The 16321-nt window shown below is 34.3% G+C and overlaps 5 protein-coding genes across 6 annotated transcripts; 2 read left to right on the top strand and 3 right to left on the bottom strand.

Annotated features, from left to right (window-relative positions):
- Positions 1–36: 36 nt before the first annotated feature.
- On the top strand, positions 37–958 carry LOC126753232 (NEDD8). The gene is made up of 3 exons (XM_050464488.1): positions 37–223; positions 370–500; positions 702–958. The coding sequence occupies exons 1-3, from the start codon at positions 206–208 to the stop codon at positions 799–801; spliced, it is 249 nt and encodes an 82-aa protein (XP_050320445.1). The 5' UTR covers positions 37–205; the 3' UTR covers positions 802–958.
- LOC126753226 (glutathione S-transferase C-terminal domain-containing protein homolog) lies at positions 945–3909 on the bottom strand. The gene is made up of 3 exons (XM_050464478.1): positions 3789–3909; positions 2074–3082; positions 945–2014 (listed from the first exon to the last, which is right to left on the bottom strand). The coding sequence occupies exons 2-3, from the start codon at positions 2866–2868 to the stop codon at positions 1037–1039; spliced, it is 1773 nt and encodes a 590-aa protein (XP_050320435.1). The 5' UTR covers positions 2869–3082; positions 3789–3909; the 3' UTR covers positions 945–1036.
- On the top strand, positions 3272–11242 carry LOC126753228 (hydroxylysine kinase). 2 transcript variants are annotated; one of them, XM_050464480.1, is made up of 6 exons: positions 3272–3499; positions 4584–4876; positions 4990–5388; positions 9913–10037; positions 10117–10316; positions 10404–11242. In XM_050464480.1, exons 3-6 carry the CDS (start codon positions 5066–5068, stop codon positions 11028–11030), a joined length of 1275 nt encoding a protein of 424 aa, XP_050320437.1. In that variant the 5' UTR covers positions 3272–3499; positions 4584–4876; positions 4990–5065; the 3' UTR covers positions 11031–11242. The 2 variants fall into 2 exon arrangements, with proteins under 2 accessions (XP_050320437.1, XP_050320438.1); XM_050464481.1 differs by having other exon boundaries at positions 4584–4901.
- LOC126753224 (exonuclease 1) lies at positions 6816–9486 on the bottom strand. Its single transcript, XM_050464476.1, has 2 exons — positions 8607–9486; positions 6816–8489 (listed from the first exon to the last, which is right to left on the bottom strand). The coding sequence occupies exons 1-2, from the start codon at positions 9408–9410 to the stop codon at positions 7047–7049; spliced, it is 2247 nt and encodes a 748-aa protein (XP_050320433.1). The 5' UTR covers positions 9411–9486; the 3' UTR covers positions 6816–7046.
- Positions 11243–11901: 659 nt separating the features above from the next.
- On the bottom strand, positions 11902–16117 carry LOC126753225 (protein male-specific lethal-1). Its single transcript, XM_050464477.1, has 2 exons — positions 14604–16117; positions 11902–14541 (listed from the first exon to the last, which is right to left on the bottom strand). Exons 1-2 carry the CDS (start codon positions 15627–15629, stop codon positions 13537–13539), a joined length of 2031 nt encoding a protein of 676 aa, XP_050320434.1. The 5' UTR covers positions 15630–16117; the 3' UTR covers positions 11902–13536.
- Positions 16118–16321: the final 204 nt, after the last annotated feature.

The raw sequence follows: 16321 nt of genomic DNA, 5'->3' as shown, positions 1-16321 counted from the left end.
TGCCATTTCGCAATAACGCAACAACTATAGCTACCAAATGTCATTCCAATTGTCTTTACACATTAATTTTGGAAAAGCGGTAGCGGTAAATTTTGTGCAAAAATAGAAAGGTGTACGCCAATAGAGAAATAAAGTTCGAAAATCAAAACATTCTGATTATCATTTCGAGAAAAGTTCAAGCAAATATCTTATTTTAGTACGCAACATGTTGATTAAAGTAAAGGTGAGTAAAAGTGTTTCGTTTTATGTAGGCGACAGAATTCGCGAATCATCACTAGGTTCGCCAAATACTACAAATATCTTGAATCAGAAATCATGATTATTGCTTATTCACTAATAATTATTGTCTATATATGTAACTGACATTAGACACTAACCGGCAAGGAAATAGAAATCGACATTGAGCCTACAGACAAAGTGGATAGAATCAAGGAGCGAGTAGAGGAGAAGGAAGGCATACCACCACAGCAACAGCGACTTATTTTCTCTGGCAAGCAAATGTAAGTTGAATATATGTTAATTTATTAACATATATTGAAATAGTAAAAGTATGTATGTATGATTGAAGACTTTTATGTAAAATTTAACGCTATAAACTTCAACTTTTATTGTGTTCTAAAATTTATAATACGCGTAGGCTTAATAGTTTTAGTATTTGTGTATATTATATACTATAAAATAATTTTTCTTTTGTGTTTTAGGAATGACGACAAAACCGCCGCCGATTACAAAGTGCAAGGTGGCTCAGTGCTTCATTTGGTTCTAGCGTTGCGCGGTGGACTATACTTAATTAAGGCATAGAAAAAATAAATTAACGTAAAATTTAAATAATGGAAATGCATAAATGTTGTGAAGCTAAAACATGAATATTTGAGTGCGTGTCCCGATTTTCATAGTTATAATCTCAATGATTGGGCTTGATTGGAGAAATAAAAGGAAAACAATTTTCTAATAAAAACTGACACATTTACTTCTTAAAGGAATCTTAACAAAAAATGTCTTAGTCATTCGTAACTTCATATAAGCATATTATATGTCAGCTATTTTTCGTAATACGTCCGACCAACAAACGATTTTTAGGCGTACATTGCTCTGGCTTTAAACGAGTTAGAATTACATCATATCCGACTTCCTCGGCTTGGCGTTTACGATCCGTATCAATTATATCCATACACAACTGTCCTTGACGTGTGGTTTCTGGACGACAATTCAAGGTACCCAACTCATGGGCTTGGTCAGCTGTATGCGCTATATATAAATAATCTTTTTCGGTCAATGTTGTCCGGAAGCACTCGCTTAACGGATATGTGATGTGTGGCATTGGTTGTAGTGATCCATAACAACAAGGACAGCAAACAAATCCCGCACGCGATCGACGACACTGCTGAAGTACTATATCCGTCGCGGTGCCACAAGCATGCAATGATGTACCAACATCAAAATGTCCCTCGAAATAATCAATATTGCACTGATAAAAGCGACAATTTTTCAGACCTAATTGTCTGGCCCGCTGTTTTGCTCGCTCTAAAGATATTGCCTTGTTTTCCATTAATATTATGATGCAGTCTGGTAATTGTAAAGCTAACAATATGCCTAAATGACCTGTTCCGCTGCAAAAATCAATGATTCTATTGCCTGGTATTGCTAATGAGACCACTGCATTAGCAACATTCTGTAATTGCTGACGTTTACGAATAATACGTTCGCGTGGTAATGCCGAATTTTTTTCTTGATCAGGTTCTATTACTTCCCAATCGATATGATTTTTCTCATATGTATTTGTGGATTCACTACTAAACTGCAACTGCAACTTTTCTAATTTAGTCAATGCAGCATCTACTTCACTTTGTTCCGTATAGATTCGGTTTCTGGGTTTATAGCGCTTCGGATCGCTCTTATAAAGGCTGGCAGGTTCACAATCTGGTATAGTAAGTAGAGTTGATGATTCATAACGTTGTTCATGCAGATACAATTCGTTCAATATGCGATAACAACTAGGATCAAAAATGTCAATCTATATAAAAAATATGAAAAATTAAATATCAATCAACAAACTAGTATCTTTAAGATTACCTCACTAAGCCATGTAGAGGTTAATGGAAAAAGCATTAGCATATCTTTGCAATATTTAAATATTAAACGCATGAAAGTATATAAAATTATATCTGCAATGGTAAAACTAATGCCTTCAGCAAACCGATGTTCAATTGGTAACTTCTCTTTAGGTACACTGCAATCGAGTATTACTTTGTTTTTCTTCTTTGTTCCAGCATCAGAATTCTGTTGTTGGGCCTGTTCACGCGCGGTTTTGTAAATATTATGCATTCGTACTGGTTCGTTCATGTGTCGTTCAAATCGTGGTACTTCCTTCGGAATTTCGTCCAGGCTACCACCCGACTGCAAGGTACTCAATAAACGATTCATGGCATCCACGATATCAACTTCACAAAATCGTGTCCAAATAGAAGATTCTGCTGGTGCCAGCAAACAAGCACCTTTAAAACCCAATAACTTGCGTCGTTCTAGGCATTCCTGCCGCGCTACAAGTTCTCTGCAAACAGCGCACATACCCGCGATAAAGGTATTTTCGTCTTTTGCATAAATTGGCAGTCTAAGGTCTCTTATGGCCTCTACACTTGTTGCTTCTTTGCAATGAATTTTCTCTTCAGTTAACTCGCGTCTAAGGTATTCTGAACGTAAACGAAGTTTTGCCCCCCGGATGGTTGTCCGCACGAAATTCAATTTAATGTTTGACGGCGATTGCAAGTACCGGTACACATATAAAGCCATAAAAGACTCTATACTGCTATATATTTCTGTATTATCATTACGGGTATTTATTTCAATTTCAATATATAATTGATCCATTCTGGTTGATTATTAAAATATAAACTCAATTATATTTCGGAAGACTTCTGCCAATTTAAAAGGCGCTTAAAATGAATTTAGTCAATATTTTTGGTTATGTTTACATACAAAAAGTCATATGTGCAGAAGAACAACGGAATGCATACAATAGAAGGGTTGCATTATGACAGGCATATTTAGTTTAAAGATGTGTATTTATGTTATTTCAGGGTTTCTAAAAAATATCAATATATGTGTTTATATTTTCTGATCAGTGTACATATTTTAATTAATTTTCATTATTTTCACATGCAAAGGGAAACAATTTAAAAAAATATTTTGTACAGGGTTGTGTGCTATGTAAAATCGGCTAGAATGTCAAAGCTTTTAGCGAAAAGCTTTTATTGTTTTTGTTATATCAGCTGTTGCCCCCATAACAGCAGATTACTAGAATTGTAGCAAACAAAAGTGAAATAAAATTTTTTTTTAAATTTACTTAATATATTTAAAGATATTTGCGGTAAATAGTTTTATGGGTAAAACTATACTGTCACATGACTGTACTTATCTATGTCTGTACGTTACGCAAAGAAGTCCACAAACTGGATAACTACAAATGTGCATTTTTTATTGGAAATGCAAACAAATTAGCGTAAGTATGGACGAAAATGCAAATAATAGCAATTGTTGCAATGGAACGGGTTTTAGTACTTATTATATTTAAATATTATTGTAATATTATTATGTCAATATTAACATTTATCATGATCTTAATTTAGGTATATACATTAGTAGTTTTTTGACGGGAAAATATAAGTGCTTTGGTGCATTTATAATATCAAGGGCATGGATTTAGTAAGAACTGTAAATACTTCTTTTTAAACTTAGATTAAGAAAACAATTCCTACAATTTTTAAATTTTTTTTACAATTCCTTTTTACCTTAATTATTTGCTATCCTCTATTCGTCTCTGTTATGAATATATCTTCTGAGCAAAAGTCAAACATCGTTCCTATATTATGTAGTTAAATTAAGTCAAAACTGGCAATAACAAGCGACACTTATGATAATCTAATTTACTTTCCTCCAAATAGAGTTTAGATTACCGCTACAACAATAACAACAATATAATCTAATTTCACTTAAAGCTTAACGATATAATTCTATTAGTGCTCATAGCACTTGGGGGAGCATCTTGCTTATCCGTAAATAGCTACGTTTGTATATAAAAATTTATAACATCTTAACCAACTACTATATACACGAACAATTTGAGGGGAACATTGTTGGTCATACATACTGATATTCATACATACGTATGCATAAGTATGTGCATGAACATACAAACATATGAATACAATTTTACCTACTCCTACGACTCGACACTTATGACTTATTATTTAACGTTTGTTTGAAAATATTTACACAATGATATTTTGATGACATTTTACTTACTTGTATTCAAAACTAATCAATTATCTTTTTAAACTTTTATTTTTAAACGCATTATCATGACATACCTATTTACGGTCTTATATGAAATGCCCACACAAACAAAATCACCTTTCATTACTTAGAAAGAGGTTGCGACTTTTATACACAAAGTTATTTAAAATCTATAGATATGACATACATACAATTATATATTTACTTAGTACACACACTCAAGAGAGATGATGAGTATCTCATATGAGCAGTAACAATTTAACGTTGATATTTTGCATTCTGATCTACAGCCAAATTGTTCAAGCAAGCAATGCAAACATCGTTCAACCCATATGAGGCTATATGGATCAAAGCAGCTTCAGTGAGACAGAAGCGTCGTGGAGAGAGTTAAAATGAAGCAAAGATAAACAACTTTAACAATAAGAGTTCAACAAATGAAGTACACAAAATAAAAAACTAAATAACAAATAACTTAAAGTAACAACAACAACAAAGTTTATTAAACAACAAGCAAACAACAACCGCTGCGTTTAGCTGTATGAAGAGCGAGGGGAACTCGGAATATCATTTGAGACATACATGTGTGAGTAGCATTCGCATTTGTGCCGGTGAGCAGTAAAGTGCCTAGAGGCAGCAAGCTTATTATATATATATTTATTTTTCAAATATTTTGCTAATTTTTCATTTTCAATTCAGAGGGCTGACGCAGAATTACCGAATTAAAATTCTAAGTCACGAGTCTCAGTAAAAACAGTGCTATTTTACATATATCATGGAACAGTGGAATAATGTGGAATTGACTAGCTTAAGGAAGAAATCCTATACATTAAATCATGAATATGATCTAGCTAATAAATGCGTTGTGGCGAACAATAACAGCGACGCGTCGAACGCAGCCGATAATAATGTTAATGACAACAATGACTCTAATAATGCAAATAAAAGTGAATTATTACAGCCAGGCTCAAATATTAAGCCAAAAGTGACAGCTGAAAATGTGGAATCGTTAGTACGACGTCTCTATGGCATAACAATAAATGAGATCAAAGAGTTGATATCATATGATGATCGCAATTATCTTATACAACCGGACTGGTAAGCACTAAAATTACAATATAACAATTTTTATTGAAAAAATGCTTAAAAAATTACATCAGCCTAAATTGCAGCTACAATATACATATATGTATGTATAGGTACTTACGAAAGAAACGTCTCTAGAAATATTAAAATTTTTCACATTAGAGTTTTTTAATTTCGTTTAGCTTTTCTAAAAAAGATAGCGTATAGCGGTAAAGTATGTATGTATTTCTGTTATATTATATATTTATTATAAATGGTGTTATGATATACATACATATGTATTATATGACTTTCCAACTCCCTTCAGTAACAGGCACGTGACTACCACCCGGTAAGTCGTAAAACATTTTTATAGCTGTAACGCCGCAACTAAAATACCTTTCATCAAACGGCTTCTAATTATTAATATTTACAATTATTATTTGCAAGAAAATTGTACTTGTAGAACAGTTTACTTGTGACCACATATGACTGCACATATGTATATGTATACTTACGTATTTGTACCTTTTTACGCAAGTTTACATGACACAAATATTTTTAGATATACAAATCCATACACACGTATGCACCAATGTACATATGTACATACATACGTATGTATGCATGTTTCTTCATTGACGGTTAATTTGTTGATGGCGTATAACTTTTTTCATTGCATCCATGCAATTATAGCAGACAATCGAACGTGACCGATTACTTATCATTTCTATTTACACATAGTATGTATATATGTATATTTACATAATTTGCTCCCATATGTACATATATGTACATAGTATTACTATATACATATATTTGAATTCGCCACTCATAAATTTAGCCGCCGACTGAGATAATAATATATGTATGTACATATGTAAGAATGAAATAGCAAGCCTAAAGGTTCGACGCACTTACAAGTGCTATGGAATTGGCAAATAGTAATATAAAGTATATAACGAATGACATACATACATATGTACAAAAGTAAAATACGCATCTTCAATCATATTTCTCATCACTGTACCATTTCCAAATGACTGTTTAGAGCTTGTGACTCTCTCGCCAATAAATTATCGTCTACAATAGCTGGGCAATTAGATGGTTATATAAGTTTTCACTTGTCAAATGATAAGTAGTCCCTACCTCGCATTAGTATTAGTACGTAACCAATTTCTAAGCTGGAATAATTACTATAAAAAAAATCGTTTAGCTATTTGTGTGTCAATGCACAGAAGTAACACAAATGACAAACTTAACTGAAGAAAATTTGTAACTATATTCTTTTTGAGCTTCCCTTTCTTTTTGAAATCTAATCTAATCTAAAAAAAAGGCATAGCACCTATTTCTGGATTTGCAAGTAACTCTTAAACTTCTGACGTTTCTGATACTTTAAATATTACTGTTTTGTATCCAAAGTGAGCACACAAAAATGTTGATATTGTAAAAAATTGAAATTTATATCAGTGTTAATTTCTTAGCCTTTATTTGATTGATAATCAACCACACACATAATTTTCTAGACTATAATGAAACGTGTATTAAATTAGGCTAACTCCACTCAAATACTTAGAGGTATATATAACAGATAATACACATAATAAATAGTAGAAAATACTATGTAACATTAACCTATATAAACGTACATATCAAAACTACACATATACAAAACATTAATGCTTACAACACTACTTCAAAGTGGGTCGTTTTTGGAAGCCAAACATAGTTAAACGCGTTTGACTCTGCAACATAGCGGTTGTTGAGGTAATCGTGGAATTCGATTTAGATTTTCCATTTGTCTTTTGTGATTTCAATGCCGCTTTGGATTTCGTACGCGTTAAGCCCAAACGCAGCTTCTCTTGCGATTTGAAAAACATTGTCGAGTTGTTGGACTTTTGTGATGTTGGTGTTACTGTGTGACTAGAATTTTCGTATTTGCTGTTATCATTATCTTCGTCATCGGATATCGTTATAGCATTATCTATACTATTTTTACTTTCATTATCTACAATATCACCTGCAATAAAGCTAGTATTCAATTTCAAAGCGCACGTACTAGCGACCTCTTCTTCTAACACTTCATCATCGTTTACGCAGCTTTTGTGTTCGTTTTTGCTAATTTTAAATTTTTTTTCATTTTTCATGGCAGCGCTAAATTCTCCAAGTAAAGTTTTCTTCGGCGATGGTGAGTCATAGAGCAATGCTAGTTTTTCCTCCTTTTGGTATGATTGCTTTTCTATTGAATTTATTTCAGCAGTTAAATCTCTGCTTACATTTTTCTTGATTCTGCTGACTTCGTTGACATTGTTTGAAAAAAATCGACTTTTAACTATAGCCGTTTCCTGCAATCTATCTAACGGACTTTTAGGACTATTTAAGGGAATACTCTTCCTTAAATTAGCTTCACAACGCGCTTTCTTAGGGCTGAGTATTTTCAACAGAGATGAATTTTCACAAACGGTTTTGGCACTTTTCGCTACTTCCATACATTGTACTTTGGCAAAAGGGTTATGGTTATTGTGTGTTAAAACCACATTTTGTGTTGCTTCTGATTTTTTGTGTTCATCAGCATCATCGTTATTGCTTTCGCTACTATATCGTCGCCGCTTGGCACTTGGCTCTTCTAGCTCGGTAGCCTTATATTGATACATAGAAAAAATTTCGGCTTCTTCAGGTTTGGCGCGCTCCGCACGTGCATTTTCGGTGATTTCTTCGTTAATAAATTTAGTTGAAAAATCTACTTTTCTAAAATCCAAGGCACATTTGTCGTCCTTCACCACATCCTTCGAAATATGACCGTTGGAAAGTGCTTGATATTTTTCTTGCCAAATGCTTTTATGTTTGGCGCGTTTGATTTTATTTTTCGTTGCCTGTGCAAATCCGTAATTCCTATCCGGATGCCAGTTGTCTAGCTGTTTAAATGTAAATGGGTTTAAGTTTCCTAACGCAAGCTGCAAAGCGCGTTCTTGGTCGTCAATTATTATACCTGCGTTGGAGCAGTAGCGTTCCTCTGTGCTGGGTTCAGTGATTTCATTTAACCGTTCCATACGCCTTTCAAACGGATTATAGATAAACATATGCTTAAATGTGGCTTCCGCTTTATGGAACTGTTCAATGTATTCGTCATCCACCTATGAATGGAAAATAATTATTTAATTTGAGCCTTTTAGATGTGCGCACTTACAGTTGTCCACAAAAGAGAGGAGTGACCAGATTAACAAATCAAATTCATTTTTAACATTACGTACCTGTAAATTTTTCATTTTCAAATAAGCCGGTATTTTTCGCAGTGCTTTCCACATATCTTCTTGTTCCGTCATAAGTATAAATTTACACGCCTTCATTAATCCAATACCCGGAAGCGAATCTAAATAATCACAACCTGACAGTATGCACATGCGCCTAAATTTCTCAAAATTGTAGTTCTCCCTTTTACACCCCATTGCCAAATAAAATTTGTCTGCTTCTACGAGTGATCCAGTGCCATTCAAGTCCAGCTTGAATATTATTTTATTTGCGCCAAATAATGTCAAATCGGAATCTTCGGTTATAACATATTGTGCCACACCGACCTTATTTAACCAGGCCATTTGTGCATCCGCTTCATATGGTGCCACTATGCAATCGACATTTCGCAGCCGACATTCACGTATTACACGCAAAGCCATTTCATGTGTTATATCAACACATCGGCGCATATGTGAACGTGCACCTTCCTTGTCTCCAGCACGTAGCAATGCTGAAGCCATTTCGCGTGATTGCTTTCGGCTTTCCCGTCGCCGTCGTTCAGTCAGTTCTTTCGCAGGCAAGTGTCTGCCATCGAATACCAAAATCGGTTTGATATCATAACTTAACAGCAGCTCTACATATTTCATACAATATTGCATATATTGGTCGGTGTCTTCACCTCTCGCCAACTTTTCAGCACAGCCGAAAGCGCCTTTGTGCAACAAACAATACGTATCCACCACCACGGTGCTGCCCCGTATATCCTTTAAATGTATATCTGATGAAGCTTTCCCCAGAAATTTGATAAGGCCCGTAATGCCCATTTTAGCGCGGAAAAGTCCTATTCTTCACAACTCGAATATTTTAATTATTATTATTTCATACTAATTTGGGATAACTATGTACTGTTGTTATAAACAAACAAATCAATTATATGTGAAAAACAGTTTACATTTGGCGCCAAGAAACAACTGTCATTGTGAATCAGCTGACTGCAAAGCTTTTAGCAGCATTGCCAGTTCAGATTTACTAGTCATTCGATAAATAAGCGAAAAAGCTGTATATCAAAGTTTGCAATGAACTTTTTTAAAACGTTTAAAAATAACGGATTTTTTTTTTAAATATAAAATTAAAAATAAATACATAGATTTAAATGAGATATATCGTAATAAATGGTAGACAATTTGTAGTTGACATGTCTTAAAAACTGAATTCAAAATACGTCGTTAGTGTTAATATCTAGAGCTGTAACACCTACAACATTAACAATATGCATAAAGTTCGAATTTGCAAAAAGTATTACATCACTTTCTTTAATTTTTTCAGGAATATAAAAAATCCAATTATCGCTACGCCATGGCCGCATGGTTATGTTTTGAAAATTCTGAATGCGTTGGACTCGAAAAAGACAGACTTTATTGATGCGCAGAATCAACTAATGATTTATCTGTGTAAGATTTCCATATGCCTTCTTCTGTTAATTTATTTTATTTAAAAATATAACAATATGTTTACTTCATTTACTCTTAGCCAAAGAAGGTATCGTTTGTCCCTCACCTATAACTAATGTAAATGGCAAATATTTTTCGGTCGAGCACATGAATGGCGCAGACTATGTTGTACGTCTGCTGGAATTTGTACCTGGCCAGATGTTTCATGAAGTAGAAAAATCCAATTATCTGCTATATAAGAGCGGAGAATACATAGCTAAAATCGACAGAGCGCTGAAAGTGCGTAAACTATACATATCTATTTTAATTGCGTAAAAAATATACATACATGTCTATATCTAAATTACTTTTGTTTTCTTCACACAGAACTTCCACCATGACGCCTATGATACACATAAAACTCTATGGATGTTGGAATCTATACCACAATTGAGAGAATTCCTCTATGTTTTACAGGACCACGAACGCAAAGCAATTGTTGAAGAAATTATCGACTCATTCGAAAATAATGTACTCAATAAAATAGATGAGCTGGAAAAGCAAGTCATACATGGCGATTATAATGAACAAAATATCATTGTTGAACAATCAAAATCTTCCGCAAGCGGCGAATACAAAGTTAAGGCCATTATAGATTTTGGTGATACAAATAAATCGCCAATTATATTCGAAATCGGCATTGCCCTCACTTATATGATACTGCAGGCAAAGTCACTAGAAAGCGGTGGTTACTTCCTTGCCGGTTACACAGATATACGTCCAATAAGTAATGATGAACGTTTACTATTGAAGTACTGTGTAGCGGCACGTTTAGTGCAGAGTCTCGTTATGGGCGCATATACGCACAGTTTGGATCCGTCTAATGAATATGTTTTGGTAACACAAGAGGAGGGTTGGAAAATTATTGAAGAATTGTGGCGTAATCGCTTCGCGGATATAGATGAAGTATGGCAGACAACAGCTGATAAATATCTTACGCAAAGCGTTAAATAATTCGTTGAAGCAGATCGCCTTCGTGCAATCATTCGCCGACTAGAGCACATGGCATATACCAGCTGCAAATTATATATATAATCACAGTCAATTTTAAAGTTGTAACTTGTCAATTTGTAAAGTCAATCTGTAATACGAGTATTATACATGTATGCATAAAATTATTATAAAAATAAATCCGTACATCTATGTACATATGTATGTAAAAGAAAGCATATAGGAGAAATATTTTGGATATTTTCCATTTTCTGTCCCCAAGTTTTTGAGTTATCAATGTGAAATTTTGCATATGTCTTTTTCTATCAAAATGGCTCCTCACATGTCGAACCACTGTAGCTGCCATATAAACTGAACGGTTAAAATCAAGTTCTTGTATGAAAACTTTTTTATTTGTGAAGGGTATAAAGTTAAAAATTTTTCTTTTTTTTTACCTTGAACAGGGTATATTCACTTTATTACGAAACTTTTAAGCCCCAGATGAAAACGTCGAAAGCCTTATATATGTATAAATAAACAAAAGTTTTGGTCTTGTCTAATGGTTAACAAAAAGGTCACGGACCTCATAAAATGTAAACAAAGGGGTCATTGAATTTGTAAAATGTAACCAAAGGTGTTATTGACTTTGCTAAATGTAAACAAAAGGGTCATTGACTTCAAATTGTTAAAAAAGGGTTAAGGACTTGGCTAAATGTAAACAAACGGACCAATGTTCCAATCGGATCACTATATCATATAGCTGATATAAAATGATTGACCATTTTCAAGATAAAGATTTCTATATATTCTTTTTAAGCTATAAGAAGTACTCTATGAAGGGTATTAGAGTTTCGGTGCATTCTAGTTTTTTCTATTTAATAAAAGTACCACAACGTGCTTTCCATGTGTAAACACATAATTCAATTACTTTTAATTTTACTCGTACATTCTTTACATCTATTAAACACAAGAAAATAAATAAATTTATGTGTACACTTCAAATTCGTAATAGTTAACAAACAAGTATAAATAAGATATTTTTGGTGTGCAACAACAGAATTTGAAAAAATAAAAGCACACACGCTCGAGCGAATTGAGTTCATTGCGAATAGAAATTATTATTATAACTTTAAGTCTGTTGCTCACACCACTTACATAATTTTTATACTATAATATTTACACTAATTTGACTGCTATCTTTCTAAATTTCGCCTACGAAAATGCACTTTTTGTAATTTTTTTGGTCTCGTTAATCGTTCGTAAAATTAAATGTAAAGTTTTAAAGCAACTAATTATTTTATATCATGCTTACACACTAACAGGCTTTTCACTGCATACGCTTTATTGCCAAATTAATTTATAGTAAAAACGTATTATAAACATACATATAATAGAATTTAGCTTCATTTGTATGTGTTAGATTGATTATATTGCATTAGAATGCATTTTTTTGCAATTTGTCCACAAAATAAACTTGTAAAATAATAAATTAAATGTGTTCCTAAAATTTTTCTCAACTATTCTTCGTTTATGGTCGAAGATTTATTATCAATTCAGTACGAACACTACAAAGTATATATGTATGTATATAAAATATGTAATTGATATTATTTGTAAAATAAATCCAATTGAATAATGCCCATTTAATGATTTCTTCATTATTTTTTTCACAAAACCAAGAAAAGAAAAAATATTGTTTTTTATAACACAATTCAAGTTAAATAAATTAAAAATTTAGTGGCGTTCTAAACCACTGTCACGCTCTACACATTGTACGCACACATAAATACAAGTTATTCGGCACTAATTTGGTTCTCTCGCCATATCTTGCCTTATCCAATATTATACTAAAAAAAATTTTAAGCTACTTTTGGACCACAGTTATTTGTGTTTTAAGCTCAAAAATCTCACGCTACATTTCTTCAAGTTCGTTTCATGTGTATGTATATCGTATATTTGAATTTTCTATAGTAGCTACTTTTTACTTTTGAAGCTATCACTAAATTACATTATACCTTTTAAAATTTTGTGTTAGCTATTAAGACCTACACAAAAAAATATAACGTTGTCAAGACGTGCTAAATAAATCTGCTATAGAATTTCTTTATATATAAACCGAAAATATTTACAAACCGTAAGCTTCTAAACGCAACGTCCATTAAAACTGGTAGAGTTCTTAGGCTCAGAGGATTCATTTTTAGTTTCAAAAATCTCAAAACTAGTAGGTGGCTCTCCACTTTAATAACTATATTAGTGGTTTTTTTGTATGAAGTTCAAAAATATGAACATATTAAATTATAAATTCGTATATACAATTTGTATATATGTGTTGATATTGTAGTAAAAGAAGAAATATACCAGGCTTTATAACAAAAATAAACAAATTAAATTAACAATGCATGGCGTGGCACCGCAATTCAAGTAGAAATTAATTTTAACTTTTCTCAGACCAACATGAGTTCCGCAAGTAGCTTCGAAATTTTTCAAACATATAAATATAGACGCTGTTAAAAGCGGCGATGAAGTTTAACTACTTTGACGGTCCCTCGCTGACTTTCTCATTTGTTACAGTCGACAAATTACGATTAGGCAATGTTGACGAAGCCGTTGCTAACGCAGTTTCCGTCATGGCTGCTTGTGCTATCACAGTTTGTTCTGGCATCACTGTCGCCGCAGCTGGCGTCGTTGTTATAGCCGCTGCCCTGCGTAATGCACCGCGCTGCCGTGTCGGTTGTGCGCCTCCTGTGCCGCCAGTTGTACCGCTTTGTTGACGTTTGCGCTTTTTTACAAAAACAAAAGTTGAGTTTAATAACTGTTGTTGCCCCTGCGCTGAGGAAAGATTTGAGCCGGCTTGACTATGTGCCAATGTGACAATCGAGCCCGTCGCTGAAGATCCTGGTGTGCGTGTACTATTTAGTGCATCTAACCATGGCAAGTCGAAATCATTTAGTGCACTTAATTTTGGTACCAGCTCACCAAAGGCCTGCACAGGTAGGTCATTAGTAAAGCAAATGGTTTGTATCGCATCCGGTTGTGGATAAAAACTCAATAATGGTTGTTGATCGGGTGGTATTTGGATTTCGTCCTTGCAGTGACGTCGCTTCAATTTTTCTATGCGTCGCTGTTCACGTATTTGCTGCACATCCCATTTTTTCCGCCGCTTCTCCGCTAGTTCTAATTTTTCATGACGTTTAAGGAATGCCTCGTCGGATAAATTTTCGGTTCCCTCAATGCAATAGGATACCGTAAGTTCGTGTTCTGTCCATTTGGGTATCTCTAACATGGGTGCATCAGCGTGTAGTGCTTCAACTTCCTCCTTCATAAATTCGTAGCCATCGGCCACAATCTCCTCGTCCTCCCACGCACGCGTGCAATACATCTGGTCCGTTGATATGTAAGCACAACGACGAGATTTGTTTTGCCGTAGTTGAGTTTGTAAGTGTGTACTGCTGCGAAGCGAATGAGTTGTGATGTTCTTTGCTTTCTTTGACTGATTTTCAATTTTCGGTGAAGCTGGCGATGCAACCATAGATCGCTGAAATAAAAAACTTGCAATAAATAAAATTATAAAATTTAAGTTTGAGGGCAAATACAAACCTGATCAGAGAGTTCACCAAGTGATTCACAGCTTGCAGATTCATCAGATTGCAGATCTGGTGCATGCCACAACATTAGTGGCATTTGTTTGCCCCGACTTGGTGTTGGTGGCGTAACACATACTTGGGTTGTGGTTGTTGTCGTTGTAATGGTGGGGACCAAAGATGGTACTACAGGCATCGAAGCATTTGTTGTAGCCGGAACTGTTGTTACAGGTGTAGTTAATTGTCGGATAGGTTTAGCACCACGCGTGACATGTATAGGCGACATTATTTGCTGTTCAAGGGGCTTGGAATGTACCGAAACCACATCATTACTATCCTCGGTGGTATTACCGGTAGTTTCGCCGGCTTCCTCCATGTCACCATCATCTTCTTCTTCTGCATAATCGTCATTTTCATCTTGTTCCGCTTGTGTCTTGCTAGCTGCACTGTCATCCGCCTCGGATGTAGTGTCTGAAGTACCGGTTGTGGTCGAATTCGGGCTATGATCAGGCAGACTAACACGATGCAATATAATTTTACTTATAAGTTTACCATTGCACTCGCCAATAATATTTTGTCCCCCAGGAGCTGCCACTGTTGCCGTTGGTACAGGAGACATACGACTTGCTAGCACGGGCTCTGCTTTGCGTTGTATTTTTGCCAATGGTGGTGGCGAATTCGCCGTTCGTTTTATATGACGTTGTAGTTGTTTTTGTAACTCCTGGACTTGCGTCTCAAGCTGCTGATTCTTTGAACGCAATCCATCAATTTCCTCATTTTGAGCTGCAAGTTGTTTGTCTTTAACTTGAAGTTGATCACTTTGCGCTTGTATTAAGTCCAAATGGAGTATCAACATAGCGCGTAGTTGTTTGTTTTCTTTTATAAGCGCCAAGTAATCCGCATTTGCCATTGATGCAGCGCCGCCACCACCCCCCGCATTGTTATTAGCTCTAATGTAGTTCTTGCTTTCCGTTGGGTGACAGTAAACATGATCCATATATTTATTGTTGGCATTTGGAGTTTTGTTACACTTATTTTCCATTTTGACTGCCACTCTACCAAATTTTATTTATTCATACGATACCCGTTTAAGTTTTTGATGTTTTACAATTGAATTATCGCTTACTATCTTTGCCTGTTTCTTCATAACACCACGCGTTGAACGAATATTTGTTTTCACAATTTTGCCAATTTCTTTTTGTGCTTGTTTCTTTTTCTCGAATCCACCATTAAGCTAAAACGAAATGCGTAATTTCGCCCACCTTTTCAACATAGTGCGAAAATTCCTATTTTATAGCTTCGTTGCTTAAATTAATTCGACAATTTAACGTTGAAATACAATTGCCCGACTAAGAATTTTATTAATTTCCGATGTAAACTTGATCCAGGTATCTTTACAACTTTTTACTATACGAATTTGAATTGGTTCTCTCCGTTTATTTATAATTTGAAATCGGACAAGAAAATTTTACACAGCAGAACGACGTTTATTTTTATTTTTGGCATCACGCTTTTGTCCACCACCGGCTGCGCATGCATGCTACATAGGTTGGCAGTACTGCCTTACTAACCAATTGGCTTGCCAATAAGAAGAAAATTTATTAGTTTCAGAGTTGTTTATTTAATTTAATCAGAGAAATATGTTAAATTTTTACATTCCAAATATCGAAATATTTGCTTATTATAGAATAATAGTCAACATTAACAAAAAAAAAAACAATTTTTTTCGATTTT

The sequence above is a fragment of the Bactrocera neohumeralis genome, chromosome 3 (genome assembly GCF_024586455.1).
Source record: "Bactrocera neohumeralis isolate Rockhampton chromosome 3, APGP_CSIRO_Bneo_wtdbg2-racon-allhic-juicebox.fasta_v2, whole genome shotgun sequence".
Lineage (NCBI taxonomy): Eukaryota > Metazoa > Arthropoda > Insecta > Diptera > Tephritidae > Bactrocera > Bactrocera neohumeralis.
Note: the sequence above shows the minus strand (reverse complement) of the source record. Positions and strands in the feature narration are given on the sequence as shown.